The sequence below is a fragment of the Misgurnus anguillicaudatus genome, chromosome 9 (genome assembly GCF_027580225.2).
Source record: "Misgurnus anguillicaudatus chromosome 9, ASM2758022v2, whole genome shotgun sequence".
Lineage (NCBI taxonomy): Eukaryota > Metazoa > Chordata > Actinopteri > Cypriniformes > Cobitidae > Misgurnus > Misgurnus anguillicaudatus.
Window position 1 is genome coordinate 35,036,301 of NC_073345.2, and position 16,662 is coordinate 35,052,962.

The 16,662-nt window shown below is 35.5% G+C and overlaps 1 protein-coding gene across 4 annotated transcripts; it reads left to right on the forward strand.

Moving 5' to 3' along the window:
• Positions 1-14: 14 nt before the first annotated feature.
• Positions 15-16,429, forward strand: LOC129424008 (uncharacterized). 4 transcript variants are annotated; one of them, XM_055180551.2, is made up of 9 exons: positions 15-153; positions 3,926-4,025; positions 5,514-5,870; positions 6,183-6,464; positions 8,236-8,343; positions 9,502-9,573; positions 10,045-10,098; positions 12,878-13,010; positions 15,499-16,429. In XM_055180551.2, the coding sequence occupies exons 2-9, from the start codon at positions 3,944-3,946 to the stop codon at positions 15,977-15,979; spliced, it is 1,569 nt and encodes a 522-aa protein (XP_055036526.2). In that variant the 5' UTR covers positions 15-153; positions 3,926-3,943; the 3' UTR covers positions 15,980-16,429. The 4 variants fall into 4 exon arrangements, with proteins under 4 accessions (XP_055036526.2, XP_055036527.2, XP_055036528.2 ...); XM_055180552.2 differs by having other exon boundaries at positions 3,962-4,025; XM_055180553.2 differs by having other exon boundaries at positions 25-153; positions 3,965-4,025.
• Positions 16,430-16,662: the final 233 nt, after the last annotated feature.

Genomic DNA, 16,662 nt, shown 5'->3' on the forward strand with positions numbered 1-16,662 from the left:
CATGACGTCACACCAATGAGCACGAGAAGCAGCGCAAACTAATAGCGCATTTATGAGGAGAAACACTGCAGTGCAGATCAAACACAGGATTCAAACTCTCTTTATCTCAAGAGTCACATAAACAAGACGCAAAGCTGACAGACATTCAATTTAGTAAGTAAACAACTTCATCATCTTAATCTTTAATCATATTGAAATATAAATCAGATCTATTATGTTTATTTGTGTTATTTTTATTCTTTTGTAACACACCGGATTTGGTTGTAAGGCTTATTTCTACTGTGTGGTTTATTTTAATGTGGTTTTCATGTCAGCTACATTTCTACACCATTTTCTGTTGAAATCCAACTGTTGACATTTACAATGTTGCGTAATGATGCACAGAAACAATGTTTATATTCAGTAAGTTTGTGAATTATTGCATGGAATCAGATTGATTTTTGACATTTCAGCATTTTATTTGATCTGTAAGCAAGGTTTATATTCATCACATTGCTATTTTTTGTAAGCACTGATTTTATTTTAAAATGTTTGTGGTCTGAAGTAGATGCAACTTATAAAACATACCCTGGAGGCTGGTATTACCATATTATACCATATAACCGTGGACATGGTTCATTGATATTTTTAGGCATGTGTCATTATATAATATTCTTTAAAATGCATTAGAGGACATACAGTACTCAGAAAAAAATGGCACAAAAGTTGTCACTGGGACGATGCTCTTTAAAAAGTCTATATGTGCAGGGTGTGATTTGTGAAAAAAATCAGGATGGGGAGGTATGTTTTTCAAATATTTTATTATATACCTGATGTGCTTATATTGATTATTTAGTGTATTAAGCTATTTCTTGTGACTGTTGAAATAAAACATGTATAGAAATAACTTCCAGTCATACTCGCACCTGCCCTGAGAGAGATTCGAACATCTCCGGTCCATCATGAGAGTCGGATGCTCTAATAAGGATAAAAAATAATTAATCAAAGGCAGGGTTATAAAGACCCGAGGGGGTATAATCCTCCCATCCCTCCCAGCAAATCACACCCTGTTCATATGTATCATTTAGGTACAGATATTTATCAGTGATGTAGTTTTATACACTCTTTAGGTACACATGTGTCCTTTTTCAAAGGGTACCACCCAATGACTTTGTGACTTTATTTCTGAGAGATTATTGTGTAAATGTATTGTGTAAAAGTGTAATGTTTATACAGTCTGATACCATCACTGTACACTCACAGTTGCCTGGAATAGTTACACAGTAAAATTCTAGCAATTTCTTAAACTAACTTTACATGTAAGTCTGACAGAAGAACTCTTAAAGGTGCAGTGTGTAAATTTTAGCAGCATCTAGTGGTGAGGTTGCGAATTGCAACCAACGGCTCAGTCCACTGCTCAGCCTTCGCTTTTGAAACGCATAGAGAAGCTACATTAGCTGCCACCGGAAAAACATGTCATCGACGGAGACAACGTAGGAAAAATGTTTGTCCATTAAGGGCTTCTGTAAAAACATGGTGGCACAAAATGGTGACTTCCAAGGGGACCCTCGGTGTATGTAGATAAAAATGTCTCATTCTAAGTTAATAAAAACATAACGGTATCTTTATACACCACTGATAATGTAGTTTTGTATATTATTTTGCATTTCTGTCAAGAGATCCTTTTAAAAATGGCACACTGCACCTTTAAAGGGATAAATCAAACCGTTCATGAGCCCCATTCACTTCCATAGTATTCTTTTCCCCTACTATTGTAGTCAGTGTGGCTCACAAACGGTTTGGTTACAAACAGGTTTGTGTAAGTTAAAGATGACATAAATTTCAATTTTGGTTGAGCTATCCCTTTAAATGTGTGTGTGTGTGTGTGTTTTTGTGTTGTGTTAGTGGTTAGGACTTTAGCTATGCATCTATATAGAAACCGACTTTCAAAAATAAACCTGAGAAATTTTCACGCGAGGAAAATATTTGACAACTAGACTCTTCCCTTTTTGAGTATTTCAATTGGGTATGTTTAACTGTATAGTTGAGTGGTGGTTTGGTTAATTGATGGGTAATGTGGGTTCATCACAAACCCCCAGATAAGATGAGATTGATATAGTCGCAGTTAACTTTCCCCATACTGTCCTGAAGTGAGTCATGAACGCACTAAACCCCGAGTTACTCAAGAGTTACTGGAAGTCATATTGAAACGTAAGCATTATTATCATCATAAGAGACTTGAAGTCGGATCTTTGTGACCGAGTTATAATATACACCTGTAACCGAAAACCAAGATGATTGTGTGAGTGTGTGGGCGCATGTGTGTGCCTGCGTGCGTGGGTGCGTGTGTGGTGATGTTATTTTTGGAAAAAGAGTGTGTTTATGTAGTAAGGATGTGGGTGTTACTTAAGGGTTTTTTTTAAACTCGCGCAAAACTTTATTTATTTCCTTCAACATAACCTAAAGCAACCTGAGGGGGGAATCTTCAAAGTTAGTAGTTTCCGGCATCATTACTGTTTGTGATGTCATTAGATCAGTATGAGTGAAGATACAATCGTCTCTATCATGGGAAAGAAATTGTGTCACACACTATTCTTCTTAGTAATAGACTACAGATAGCGTGTGTGTTTTAATAGCTGTCTGATCATAGGGAGAAAATTAAGAAAATCACACAGATTAAAGGGGCCATGGCATGAAAATCTGACTTTTTTCATGTTTAAGTGCTATGATTGGGTCCCTAGAAAGATCCACTCAGTAACTTAGTTTTGGTAAATCATTCTCTACAAGCACATGAAAAAATAGGTTGTTGAAATTTGTCTCTCCTTATGATGTCATAAGGAGCTCTTATTATAATAATACCACCCCTTAATCTGCACCATCCAATCACAGCACTGCCATTTAGTGCAGAAAAAAGCACAATTGAGTTTTAATTGCAACAAACCACCATCATTGTGATCAGTGTGTGCTTTATCATCAGCTCATTTGCATTTTAAAGGACACACCAAAAACCGCACATTTTTGCTTGTACTTACAAAATGGCAACTTTAACATGTTATAATAAATTATCTATTGGGTATTTTGAGCTGAAACTTAACATATGTGCTCTGGGGACACCAAAGATTTATTTGACATCTTAAAAAAGGTTTGTGTCATGGCCCCTTTAATGCATGCAGAAACAGTCAAAGGTTTGGACAACGACATATTTTCTCATTCTTTAATTCCTTCAATAGTCCATATATTTAGGATTTCAGATTATAGTCAGATTTGTGTTGCCTGTCTTTCTGCACGCTTGGTCATCTTTACACACTTCAGGGATGCTTTTAAACAGTGTCAAGGACTTTTATATGTATACTTTTTCCTTTATTATCCTTTAATTTCTTTAAATAAAGTTTGGTAAAGAAATGTGTCTGAAAAAGCCTTTAGATCAAACCTGTAAAGATTATAAGACATTTAATTTAAACAAAATTCTCATTTGGTACTATTGTGTTTATGTATTTCTGTCTCTGTATGAGATGATGCTAAATGTTTCTGTGTATCATGCATGCCATTATTATGAATGTAAATGTTAGGGGTTCAGATACAGCTCAGTGGTACTGCATTGCATTCATAGTTCAAGATCTCATGGGTTTAAACCCAGGGTACACACATGTACTTATACAAATAGTTTAAGTTGTTAAGTTTTATCTCCCCTAAGCTGTCTGATGATTTTCACAAGAATGAATCGGTTAATTTGATGAATCATCGTGTATAACACCAAAACCAATTCATAAGTGGTGCACGTAAATTTACCAGTAACAGAACTTGCTTTGTCACTCTTATTGATGATGGTGTTTTTTTGGCATTTGTAAATAAGGAAGTGAGAGGTTTTTTATTAACTGCTGACTCACGAACAGTCAGCCCACAGATTCACTAACACAAGACACTTGTTTATTGTCTGTCAGATCAGATCTTCTGTGATGTCTGAATGATGATGTTTATTCAGCAGGAGGTGATGAAGGGACTGCTGGTGCTGATTTGTCGGGCTCTCCTCTGTTCGGCTGTCTCAGGTTTGTCTGTTTTTTATATCTGACATGCGCTACAGTATGCACATTCATTTCAATGCTTTCTTTTTGTTATGCAATTATTTGCATAAAAGAAACATTTAAGACAGAGTATATATGATGTAAATTACATATTAATGAGACTTCTTGTGATCTATAAAAGAAAAACTGTCATTTTCACCAAGCTACCTAAGGTTACTTATCATTTGTAGTAGTTTAAAATCATGATAGGTTTTTTATGGGAATAACTCTTATGCAATTTTGGGTGTAACTAGTTACTAAGTAATTAGTTACTGTAATTGAATTACTTTTTCCTTGAAAAGTAAAGTAAGGGATTACTAAAGTCTAAGGTTAAAATCAGGGCTGTAAACTATTTAAAATGTTTAATCTAGATTTATTGCACGGTTGTCATGAGTTAACTTGTGATTAATCACAACTTAATTGCACATTTTTATCTATATTTACCTTAATTTAACACTTTTCAAGTTTTTAAGACTTTAATCAACATAAGCATGGACAAATATGGATACTTTATGCAAATGTATGTTTAATTATTAGTGAAAGATCGTTTTCGAGTCTTGTCGCTCTTTTCACATCAATCGTGTCCTGATTTTTATCTCTCTTAACAACTATTTTAACATCAAGCAAGTCGTGCACTTTATTTATCTAATTCTAGTTTTAAAACCCAAACCAAAATTTAAGACACGCAAGTGACTGGACACGCATCCTTTGTGCATTAGTTAAGCATTTAGGATTAGACATTTGATGACGTTTACTCAATTTAAAATTGAGAAATTTTGGGTTGCGTTAATCGCACGTTAATAAAATTATTGTCGTTAAAATGAATTTACGTCAATGCATTATTATGCATTAATGTTTTTTATGTATACTTCTCACTTCAAATAGTTTGGTGAGTTAATAAGAATAATGGTAACACTCTTGTGTAGTTTACAATTAGTTTACAATCCTACCAATTACTCAGTATTAACAAGCAGTATAACAGGAGAATATTGAGGCAAAATGAGTTAATAGTGAAAATTGGACCTTAAAAAGTTTGGCCAGATTAATTGATGTACTTTTATATGATGTATTCGAGCCGTTTCAAGCCTATCTTTGTATCATTTACTAAATAGGATTTAGAAAGTAGTCATAATAAGTAATCTAATTACATGATTGAAGATGTAATTAGTAACTAGTAATTCATTACTTTTTTGAGTAACTTACCCAACACTGCCCTCATGTCTCTGGATGTAGACCAGGACTAGACCTTAGATTAATTAGGAAATATAACTAGTTTTAACAAACATGCCTTACTAAAAACATTACTTATGTGCATTTCAAGGCAAACAAAGGGCACTGATGTATTTTAAGATATGTCAGTACAAGTTGTTTTCAGTTTGGACAGCTCATTTATTTTAGTCTAGGACTAGTCTAATCCCTGTCCAGGAAACCACCCCTATACGTTTAACTATTGGGTGATATCTCTCTCTTCAGGTCTGTTCACAGTGGATGTAGAGCAGAAGTCGTACGAGTCGGAGCTACACGGTGACGTCAAACTTGTCTGCTTGTTCTCACAAGTCAAAAGTCTGTCTGACCTCTTGGTTATATGGCACAGAATTGAACCTCTGCCTGAAATAAATGTCTATCGATATGAGAGAGGCAAAGAAAAGCAGAACTACACAAACGTTGTGTTTGGAGATCGAGCTCAGCTCATCCACGAGCAGCTGAGTCAAAGTCGAGCTGTATTACACCTGAAAAAGCTCAGGATTAAAGATTCGGGCACATATCAATGTGTGGTGAAATATCAGCAAGATGATGTCGACTACAAACACATCACGCTCAGTGTTACAGGTGAGATTAAACACTTGCTCAAATGAAGATTAAAGAACTTGATTTGTTTAACATGCAGCATTTTTAAGAACAGATTGACTGCAAATAATGAGTGATATGTCGTTAACTGCTGCAATGAATTATGGGATACTGCTCATTTTTATATTGCAAATTATCTGCATACTACTTTATTAAAATATAAGTGCTTTGTGCTTTGATTTCATGCATGCATGCATTTGGCAGACAGTTTTATCCAAAGTCCAGGGATCAACCCATGAGGATTTAGAAATGTGTGTTTTTCTAAAGCAAAATCATCTTGTTCTCTGTTTCTAGCGCTTAATACTCCAATAAAGAAAAGTGTGAGAAAAACAGAAGTTGAAGATGAGGTGGAATTGTCCTGCGAGTTTGCGGGATACCCGCTGGCAGAGGTTCTCTGGAGCGATGGACAAACCGTAAACCTCACAGAGAAATCCAGCAAAAGGACACGCGTCACAGATGAAGATCTCATCAACATCACCAGCAGACTGACGGTGAGACGAGACCTGGTGAGAAACTACACCTGCTCGTTTCTCACCGAGGGGAAAGTCAGACAGACGACCACCTTCATTATCCCACGTGAGTTTTTATATAAAACTTGCCATAAATCAAGTCAAAGTTATACTAGAAATGAGATGTGTAGGAGTAGCGAGTTACAGGAAATCTAGCAGCGAGTATCTGCCTACTTATATGAAAGTCGCCTTTGTTTTCCGATGCTTATATGTTTTGTGCGAGCCAGATTTTCCTTGACAACACATTGATGGATTTCCCCCAGGTGAGAGGGCGTAAAATACGACATGCTAAGATAAATCAGATGTTAAGATTCCTATTACTTTGGTTTTTCAACAGGTTTCAAATCAGACAGTGTGAATATATTTCAAGTTGTTTAATGCATGATGTTTTACTCTAAAGCAAGGGTTTATCTGCCAAACTTGTGGTGGGGATAAACCATAAAGAAATGTGCTTACAAAACATGTAAGGGTCGGTTTCCCAGACCGGGCTTATCCTAGTCCCAGACTAAAATGCATGTTTGATCTGTCTTAATTTAACAATACTTGCTCTGACATCTTAACATATATCAGCACCATGATTTTTCTCAAGGTGCACACCAGTATTGTTTTTTTTTTTGCAAGGTTTGCTTGTAAAAACTACTTAAATGTCCCAAAACAACTAAGGCCTAGTTCTGGCAGAGTCTAGCAAACCTTACAAAAAACAATACTACAGTAGTATGCATCTTGAGACAAAACAACAGCATATATCTTAAGATATTTCAATGCAAAGCACCTCAAACATGCATTTTAGTCTGGGACTATGATAAGCCCTGTCTGAGAAACCACCCCCATAATCTTTACATTTTGATATTGTAGTTTTAGCTTGAGCTTGAAATATTTTACAGCACCAATACGCTGTCAGGAAAAATGGTCCCTAGCTATCGCTGTCATGAACTGCCCGTCCAGTCGCTCTATCACGAGGGTTGAGAAACACGAAACAAGACTTTTACTTTAATACAACCATAAAGCAAAACCATTCCCATGATGGGAAAACAGTACTACAAAAAACAGACTAGACAGGACTGACTCTAACGGCCCAAACAAAGGCCATGTGCTACCACACAAAACTTGGGTACCGTCATTTAAATCATTGTCGCTTGGGGTTTGCGTTAGGATATACTTTTATGTGTTGGTTTCTACATGTTTTTCTTTGGCTTCTAAAAGTATTCTTGTCTGGAGTTAGAGTTGGGGTTTGGGTAAGGATGTCTAAAAACCCCAAGCTACAATGGTAAGAAAATAGAAAAAAAACTAAGAGAAAACAAACATAAAATGAAACGAAAAAGAAAGTTGTGCCACAGACACAAAAAACCATAGAAATTCGTTTGAGTGTCACGAGTGTCGCGCCATGGACACAAATAAATTAATAAAATTTTGCGTGACTAAAACGAGACTTTCCGTGAGATCAGTCTGATCAGTCACTGCTGCAGTACCCTTTTAAAAAGGACACCTTTACATTCTAAAGAGTTCATATTAGTACCTCAGACAGGGGTACATATGGGTACCAAATTACTGCCCCATGAAAGCGTGGGACCATTTTTGACCATATTTCCTGAAAGTAAACCTAAATATTCATGATTCATAAAACGGATCATTCCAGTTTATTCCAGTAACTAACAACAACGCAATCACACACTACAAATTTCCTCTCATCCAGCGTTTTATTTTTGGTATACTGTAGTTCCAGGGAATAAAAACACAATTGTTCCCACAGAAGCTTTACATTCACTTTATTTCATTGAAGGAAGTTGAATAGTAGGATCAGACATCTTTGTATAACAGCAGATCTTGTGTGTTTTCAGATGAAATTCCTGCCAGTTCTTCTCATCATTATGTTTGGATCGGATCTGTTATAGTGGTCTTACTGGTCATCATCTTCATCTCCATCATTTACAGCAAAAGAAAAAACGGTACTTGAATTATATTCCCAATTATACCATCACCTGTTTACTGAGCTCATTTCACTACTGAAAAAGTGCTTTTTATTTTAAAAGTATAACATTACAGTGATACTTTAAGTTTTACTTGAAAATAATAATAATAATCATTCATCATAACAGATGATTGTTTAAATTTTATAAATGATCCAAAACCTGATTATTTAAGTATCTGTACACATATGGTAGAATTTACCTTTGCAATCTTATGAGTTAGCATCATGAGACATCAGTATCTGCATAATGTCAGGTGACTGTGAGTCACTTTCACGTAATTTCATCTCACGTGCCAACTCTTAACATTTTTAAAGCGGGACATTTCATTAGATGGTTTCAGTTACCTTCATAAAACACTTTGCACATCCAGAGAATGAAGATGTAGGAACAGGAAGAAACCTTTTATTGACCCATAATCGTCATACCATAACAACTACTCCCATACGTTATAGGCTTATAACCGAGAGCAACAATGTTTTATTAACACTATATGAGAGTAAACATCTATTAATCTACAATAAACAGAAAGCAGGCTATATAAGCTGACACATGTGAATAACATCATTCATGCATTACATCGCACATATGAGCTCGCTCATGCATTCATGAAGAACAGATACAAGAAAGAACAGAGAAATCACAAGACATGTTTTTTAATGTTACACAATATGTACACAAAATTTTCAGTTCAGTTAATGTTTACAGAGTTTAACTGTGTTGCCCTTTCATACAGAAACAAACGATATATTTTTGGCTTCAATAATATTTGTGTCTATATTTTTTATTCAGTGCTTCACTTTGCTACACTAATGTGATTATAATTGTGTGGTTTTAATACGTTTTTAATTTAACAACAAATCATGCTCGTTGACGGCTCGAGTAGTTTTTTAAAATGCTGTTTTTCTGACCCGTTGATTTGTGGCCAAATATTTTCTACAGTGTAATGTGCAGAAACAGGAATGCACGGAGTCGCTGACCGTAATAAATAAAATAACCTTATGATGCCTTTCCTCAAGAGATAATACTGATAATAAGATTATAAAGTGATTACCATGCAAAAAACTCTTTCACTTCCTCTTTTCAATAAGTGATCATGCATGAATTCCCAAACATCTGTATGTGTTCTGTACACAGGCCAGAAAGACAAAAGAAGTAAATCATCGAAATGTCCACCTCCGTTCCCACAAACCGCTGCAAACAATGACTGTGAGTTTCTTTACTTCTCACACAGCTGATATTTGCTGATTCAATGTTTGTTATGATCATTATTATAAAGCAGGCATCATCGACATTACATTTATGTACTTGCCAAACACTATTAACAATGCATTTCCTTCCTGTAAATCAAACCCATGACCTCTGCGCTACTAATGCAACGCTTTACCCATTGAGCTACAAGAACAACTAATAGTGTATATTAAGGAACAGTTTAAAACAAAATAATAATTTTGTCATTATTTACTCATGTATTACAAAAGACCTACACTGTAAAAAATTGCTGTAATTATGCAGCTGGTTGCCAGTAACTTACTGTAGAAGATAAAGACTGAAAATCTTTCATGTTCATTTAACTTTGAACAAACTGTTGCCAGTAATGACATAAATGTAAAATCTACAGTAAGTTACTGTAATTTCTACAGACATTTTTTACAAGGATATTCGGTGCTTCTTTTCCAGGTTTACTGACAATATATGAGAATACACCACATCCATGTGACATCACACGGGAAGGTAAAGCATGTTCCTTATTATGAATACATTTGTGTTTTTATTGGCAACTGTATCTGTGATGTTTTATGCACTGGAAGTGATCTAATGGTAAAGCTTGTTATAGAAGTCAAAACAGGAAATATTCTAAGAATAAAATGAATTCCCGCTCTTCATGTGTCATTGAGACATTTTGCTCCAGGCCGGGGTGGAGATATGTACTCATGTTATATCATGGTACTCCTGCCAAAATTCTGGTATTACCACAGTATTCTCTGAAGGGAAGTATTGTGAATACAACAGTACTGTTATTAGCCCCAATCAGATTTTAATCAAATTATATACAGTTGTGGACAAACATATTGGCCCTGTTGGTAACTCCCACTGGACTCTAAACTTAGTCTGTAAGTTAACTCCTGTTAGCATTGCATTGTGACCGAATCTTTTAAACATAGTAATGAGCGTCATATTTCCAGGTGACGTCAGATGTATTCAGGCCAATTACAATGTATATATTTGAGCTTTTCAAATCGATGAGCTTTGTACAAAATCTGTGCGTTTCAGGAAGACTTATGGTATATGGAAAATAATGTGTTTTTTGAACCATAAACCTTACAAACACTGAAAAAAAAAGAAAAGAAGAACAGAAAGAAATGCGGTCAGATCAGTTGAATCTTGGGGTCAGAAAACTTTTTAAAAAAAAATAAAGGAAAACAGTACCTCCATCACCACAAGTTGTTTGGGACAAATTTGGGAAATCCTCTACTCTCATGCAAAAACAAACTTTAGCATATTTATTTGCCATACTGGAACTTTAAACGGAGTTCTGCGGCCATAAGAAACGAAAAGATGGCTTTGGTGCACACAGGGATTAAAGACTTTTCCATGTCTACAGTTAAATGAATGGCACTATTATGGTTCAGGTCTTATCTCTCAGGAAGGTCATTTAGAGCTGTGGTTCCCAATTCCAGTCCTCTGCCCCCTCCCAGAATGTTTTAGATGTCTCCTTATATGAAATACCTGATTTCACTCATCAGGCTCCTGTATTAACACACTAACAAGCTGATGAACTGAATCAGGTGTTTTTATATATAGAGACATCTAAAATGTTCTGGGGGGGGGGCAGAGGACTGGAATTGAGAACACTGATTTAGAGTATCCTTGACAGGTGACGTCTCTGAAACCCAGCGTCTCAGTACCGGGGTACCTCAAGGCTCAGTGCTTGGACCACTTCTCTTTTCTATATACATGACACCCCTGGGTTCTGTCATTCAGAAACATGGCTTTTCCTACCACTGCTACCTCATTTGTAAGTCACTTTGGACAAAAGTGTCTGCTAAATGTAAATATACTGCCAGACCTTCATCGTTTTGAACCTAATTTTATGCCAGAGGTCTAGGACATCTTATTCAGATACATGGCGTCATGGATTTTATCAAATACCAACAGAAAAAGAATTCAAAACTGATTTGTTCTGCTAGAAATCTTATAATAGGTCTTGGTTAAATCATCACATCATGACATTGGTTTAAAACAAACAAAAATAATAATAATAAAAAAAATGGGTCACTGAGCCCAAATCAAGGTTCTGCCAGAGCCATCCTAGTTTTCTGACCTGAACCATACAAAAAATTACTGAAGAGTAGAGAACAGCAATATGTGAAGGGTTTGGTGAAATAATCTAAGATCACTTGACATGAATTCTTCAATCTCATCAGATATAATGATACAGGACTCTGAGCTATTATCCTTGCAAATGGCCAATAGTTGTGGCCAATGTGTATTTAAGGAAATATTTTTTTATAATGTGATCGCCCACACACACTTTCAAATATTTTTAATTGATGAAACATTGGATTATATAGACAATATATAAAGGAGAAACAATGCAGATTTTACAGTTTTCCTTGCCCATATTTACCAAGAGGGGCAGTATTTTGTCCACAACTGTATAATTAATTTGTACCAGTTTCCTTATGTAAATCCATTCAAATGTCACTTACAGTAAAATCTAAATATGCACTTCTAAAAATAAAGGTGCTAGAACTCACAGCGATGCTACAGAAGAACCATTTTCGGTTCTCCCTAGCAAGTAATTACTGTCATTTCGCCATCTATTTGTAGCAATAGCCAACAATACATTATATAGGTCAAAATTATTGCCCCATAAAATCATTAGGATATTAAGCGAAGATCATGTTCATTGGAGATATTTTGTAAATTTTCTACTTAAAAAAATACATTTATCATTAGTAATGTGTGTTGCTAAGGGCTTAATTTGGACAACATTAAAAGGCAATTTTCTCAATATTTAGATTTTTTTGCACCCTCGAATTCTAGATTTTGTGTTCATGATTACAAGGTTTTACTTATTAATTTATTTTAGTTTTGGGCCATTATATTTTCACTTATAGCCAAAATTTTAGACACCTGGGCTGTGTTTGGATGTCTATTAAATGCTATATATTTTTAAGAGTGCAGTCTGATGCATTAATCCATAGGATCTCCGTCATCAAAAACGTTTGGGCCCATTTCACAGTGACCCTGCTGTTACCACTTGGTTTTGTAAAGTTTTGCGAGGGTTATACAGTAAGATCACTTTCAAAAATGTTGAGTATATACAATTTTCTGTCATGTGTCCCGTGTAAATTGCTAGAGAATGCTTTTAAGCACATCTGGAAGTCTCATATGATTGTGAATCACTGAGCAGATGGTTGATAGCTGGATGCTTGTCATAAGACACATGTTCTCTTTTAAGCTGCTTTTTGACATTTGACACTTTGTTTTTCTTGGATTTTTGCAGAGCATGCGGAAAAACTTCAGACTCTTAGAGACGCCCTGATACAGCGATATTCACAACCCATCACAGATACAGAAATGAACACCAGATTGATGTCATACTGCAGTAATGTGCTGCCACACGTGCTTCACCTCAGGTAGACTGAATGTGAATGAGTGTGAATCACCAACACACACATCATAAAACATCAATGGTGTTACTCATGTTTCTGTGGAACACACAAAGAGACAAACAACTTCCTTCAAAATCAGTGAATATTCTTAAGAAGTTGACAAAGATGTTTGATATCTTATTCAAGACTACCACAGAAACACAATATAAAGGATCTCTTTAATATCTCAGGGGTGTTTCATAGAGGACATTGAGAGGACTCTGTCTGACTAACCTAAAGTTAGTCCAGTAATCTCATGAGGCTCTCTTCTGCATTTTCCAGAGAAATCTCAAAATGTATTCACGTTGTAAAGTATTCTAGCCAAAGTCAGAAATGTCAGAATGAACTTTAACATTTCTCATTCAATTTTCCCAAGATCAAATGATCTGAGCACTTGTTTACATTCATTTATAGTTCAGTCCTCTTCACAGTATATCAGTTCCCCAATTTGTTTTCATTTCACAAATGTAGAAATCCAAGGCCGTGTCCGATATAGCCCCCTAAACTCTTAAATAGTGCACTTTATTACTGTTGATCGAAATCATAGTGGCGATTATTAGCGGGCTCAAGTAGCCTATCACTCGTTTTTATTCATTTCTCCAAGTAAACTATATTAGTGTGGACTAATAGGAAATACTGAATGAGGTTATGGGGGCTCTTTCGGACACAGCTTCAGTCCCCTGGAGTACGAATGTCTTTTTTGTGCATGTGGCATGACTTTCTGTATCGTGTCTTTTATATTTTTCCTCATTGTTTTTCCTATTTTTAAATCATTGTCGCTTATGGTTAGATTCAGGGTTTGCGTTAGGATGTAATTTTACGGATTGGTTTCTACATGTTTTTCACCTGCTTTTAAAACTATTCTCGCCTGGTGTTGGGGTTTGGATTAGGATGTCGCAGAAAGTAATTCTATCCCTAACCCCAAGCAAAAATGGTAAAAAATATAGGACATAACAATGAGGATACAAAATATAAAAGGACACGATACAGAAAGTTGCCCACAGGTTTTTGAGTAATTCGTGTAACCATTCTTACATAAATTAATGCACTGAATTTATATTCAATTTAATGCCATATATCAAATGAAAACACAGTAATGAATGATGAACCCTGGACTACAAACCAGTTATAAAGGCCCACTTTTTGAAATTGAAGCTATAGGAATAAATAAGCTTTCCATTAATATATAGATTGTTAAGACAGTACAATACTTGGCCAAGATACAACACCGTAGAAAATAGAAAACTTAAGTCAACTTTTAAGGCAACTTGCTGCACAGCTTTTTTGAGTTTACGCAACTCTTGAATGATGTAGTTCACCTTACCTAATTTACTGAGTAATGTCAACTTAATCCAACAAGTTCAACCAAACTGATTAGGCAATAAGCAAATTTCTGTTTTTTTCTCAACTAGTGGCCTAAGTCTTCTCAACCAGTGTTGGGGAAAGTTACTTTTAAAAGTAATGCATTACAATATTAAGTTACTCACCAAAAAAGTAACTAATTGTGTTACTTTGGACGAATTTCTACAAACAGTTTCTGTATCGTGTCATTTTATTTTTTTCCTCATTGTTTTTCCTATTTTTAAATCATTATCATATTAGATTTGGGGTTTATGTTAGGATGTAATTTTACGGATTGGTTTCTACATGTTTTTCGTCCGCTTTTAAAACTATTCTCTCCTGGAGTTGGGGTTTGGGTTAGGATGTTGCAGAAAGTAATTCTAACCCTAACCCCAAGCAAAAATGGTAAAAAATATAGGACAAAACAATGAGAAAACAAAATATAAAATGACACAATACAGAAAGCAGTGCCAAAGGTTTCTAGAATTTCGTACTGTGCGCCATAAAAAAGACATTTGTGCTCCAGGGGCACGAAAAACTGCAGAAATGTGTGTCAATAGCACACATACATTAATAAAAAATGTTGTGACTATAACACGAATTTCCGTGAGAAGAAATAGTTAACTGAAAACTGAAAATGTTTTCATCATTTACTTAAGTTGTATAAATGTCTTTTTTCTGCTAAATACAAAGGAAATATTTTGAGGAATGTTAATCATGCAGATCTGGAGCACCACCGACTAGTAGGAAAAGATAATACTAGGGAAGTGAATGGTGCCCCAGATCTGTTTGGTTATAAACATTTTTCAAAATATCTTCATTTGTGTTTAGCATATCAATAATTTACTCTAGATTTAAGTTGATGTTATTTTACCTGCAACAGTTTGGCAAGCATCACTTTTTTCCGTTTTTTCCTCCAGATTTGGTTCCCAGAATGCTTTGCATGAGGCTGTTATTTAAGACTTGTTAATGTTTAATGCTCATTTAACTTTGAACAAACTCTTGCCAGTAAATAACATACATTTAATTTTACAGTAAGTAACAGCTGACAGTAATTTCTACCGAAAGTTTTCACAGTGCAGCTGGATTAACAATATGCACACATTAAACTCAATAACCATCTCCATTTCAGGGAAGGCCAGGCTGTGAACGTCAGCTCTATTTTTCCTGAGAAAAGACAAACAATTCTCTTGCTGGGAAAACCAGGAAGCGGAAAAACCACCACAGCCCAAATTCTGTCATCGTGCTGGGCACAGAGTCTCACTATAGACCCCTGGAACATCAAAGACCTCCAGCTGGTTGTTTCGGTAAACTGCCGAGGAACTAATGGGGATTTTTTCCAGTTGGTCAAATCCAACATTCCCAACGAAACACCATTAGATGTGTCTGACATCAGAGAGACGCTACTGGGTTCAACAGACTGTTTAGTGATCCTGGATGGATATAAGGAGGGAAACAGAGACTTGGACGAAACACTCGGGATGTTTCTAAAGGAGCGTCAGACGTGCAGGATTTTAGTGATGTCACATCCGGGAGAATGTCCGAGTCTGGAGAACAAAGTTGGGACGGTATTGAATCTTATCCACAAATCAGATGACAAGTCTGAAACATGAACTTCAGTTGATGGAGAAATAGAAAAAGAAACATTTTATTGCAGGAAAGACATCATCCAGGAAGATTCAGATTCCTGTACTTAATCTTAAGGATCGATCTTAAACTCTTACAGCGCTCTTTTCTATGAAATTGTGGTATGAACTGAGATAAACTGTATATCTGGCTGCCAGTCAAAGTCATTTCACAATGTTGTTTGTTTTGTATTCCCAGTAGAGAAGATAATAATGTGATAATTCATTATTGCGATACAAAGTACTTCTTATGGGAGTAACACATAGTTTTGGTTTTACTGTTACAGGAAAAAGCATGTTGTAGCTACTCGTAAATGATTTTATTGGCAACAGCCTGATGTTATGCAAACCGTCTATAACTAAAGATCAGTTTTGTAGTTTTTGTTTTGTTTAAAAACTAAACGTACTTGTTTTATTAAAATGTTATTTTTGATAATCTTTCTTTTGTGTTTCTTTTTCTCTCTCTCTCTTTTTCTGAAGTTACTTTAACTTTAATTCTCTAGCTGTTATCATTTAACTTTCATTTCTGTGATATGACACCCAGCTTTAACTGGCAGTGAAAGAGGAAGTGTGTGTTTCCCGCAAAGAGAGGATAACCCTTCATCTTCTGGATGTGTTTGGTGCAGGAAGTGGGTGATTTTGAACTATTACAACATCGTGAAGAGAAAGAA

Excerpts from the sequence above, each read along its gene's own strand:
- LOC129424008 (XM_055180551.2), top strand. The coding sequence starts at position 3,944 with ATGATGATGTTTATTCAGCAGGAGGTGATGAAGGGACTGCTGGTGCTG. Across the intron at positions 9,574-10,044 it reads AACCGCTGCAAACAATGACT|GTTTACTGACAATATATGAG; the intron begins GTGAGTTTCTTT and ends CTTCTTTTCCAG. Across the intron at positions 10,099-12,877 it reads ATGTGACATCACACGGGAAG|AGCATGCGGAAAAACTTCAG; the intron begins GTAAAGCATGTT and ends GGATTTTTGCAG.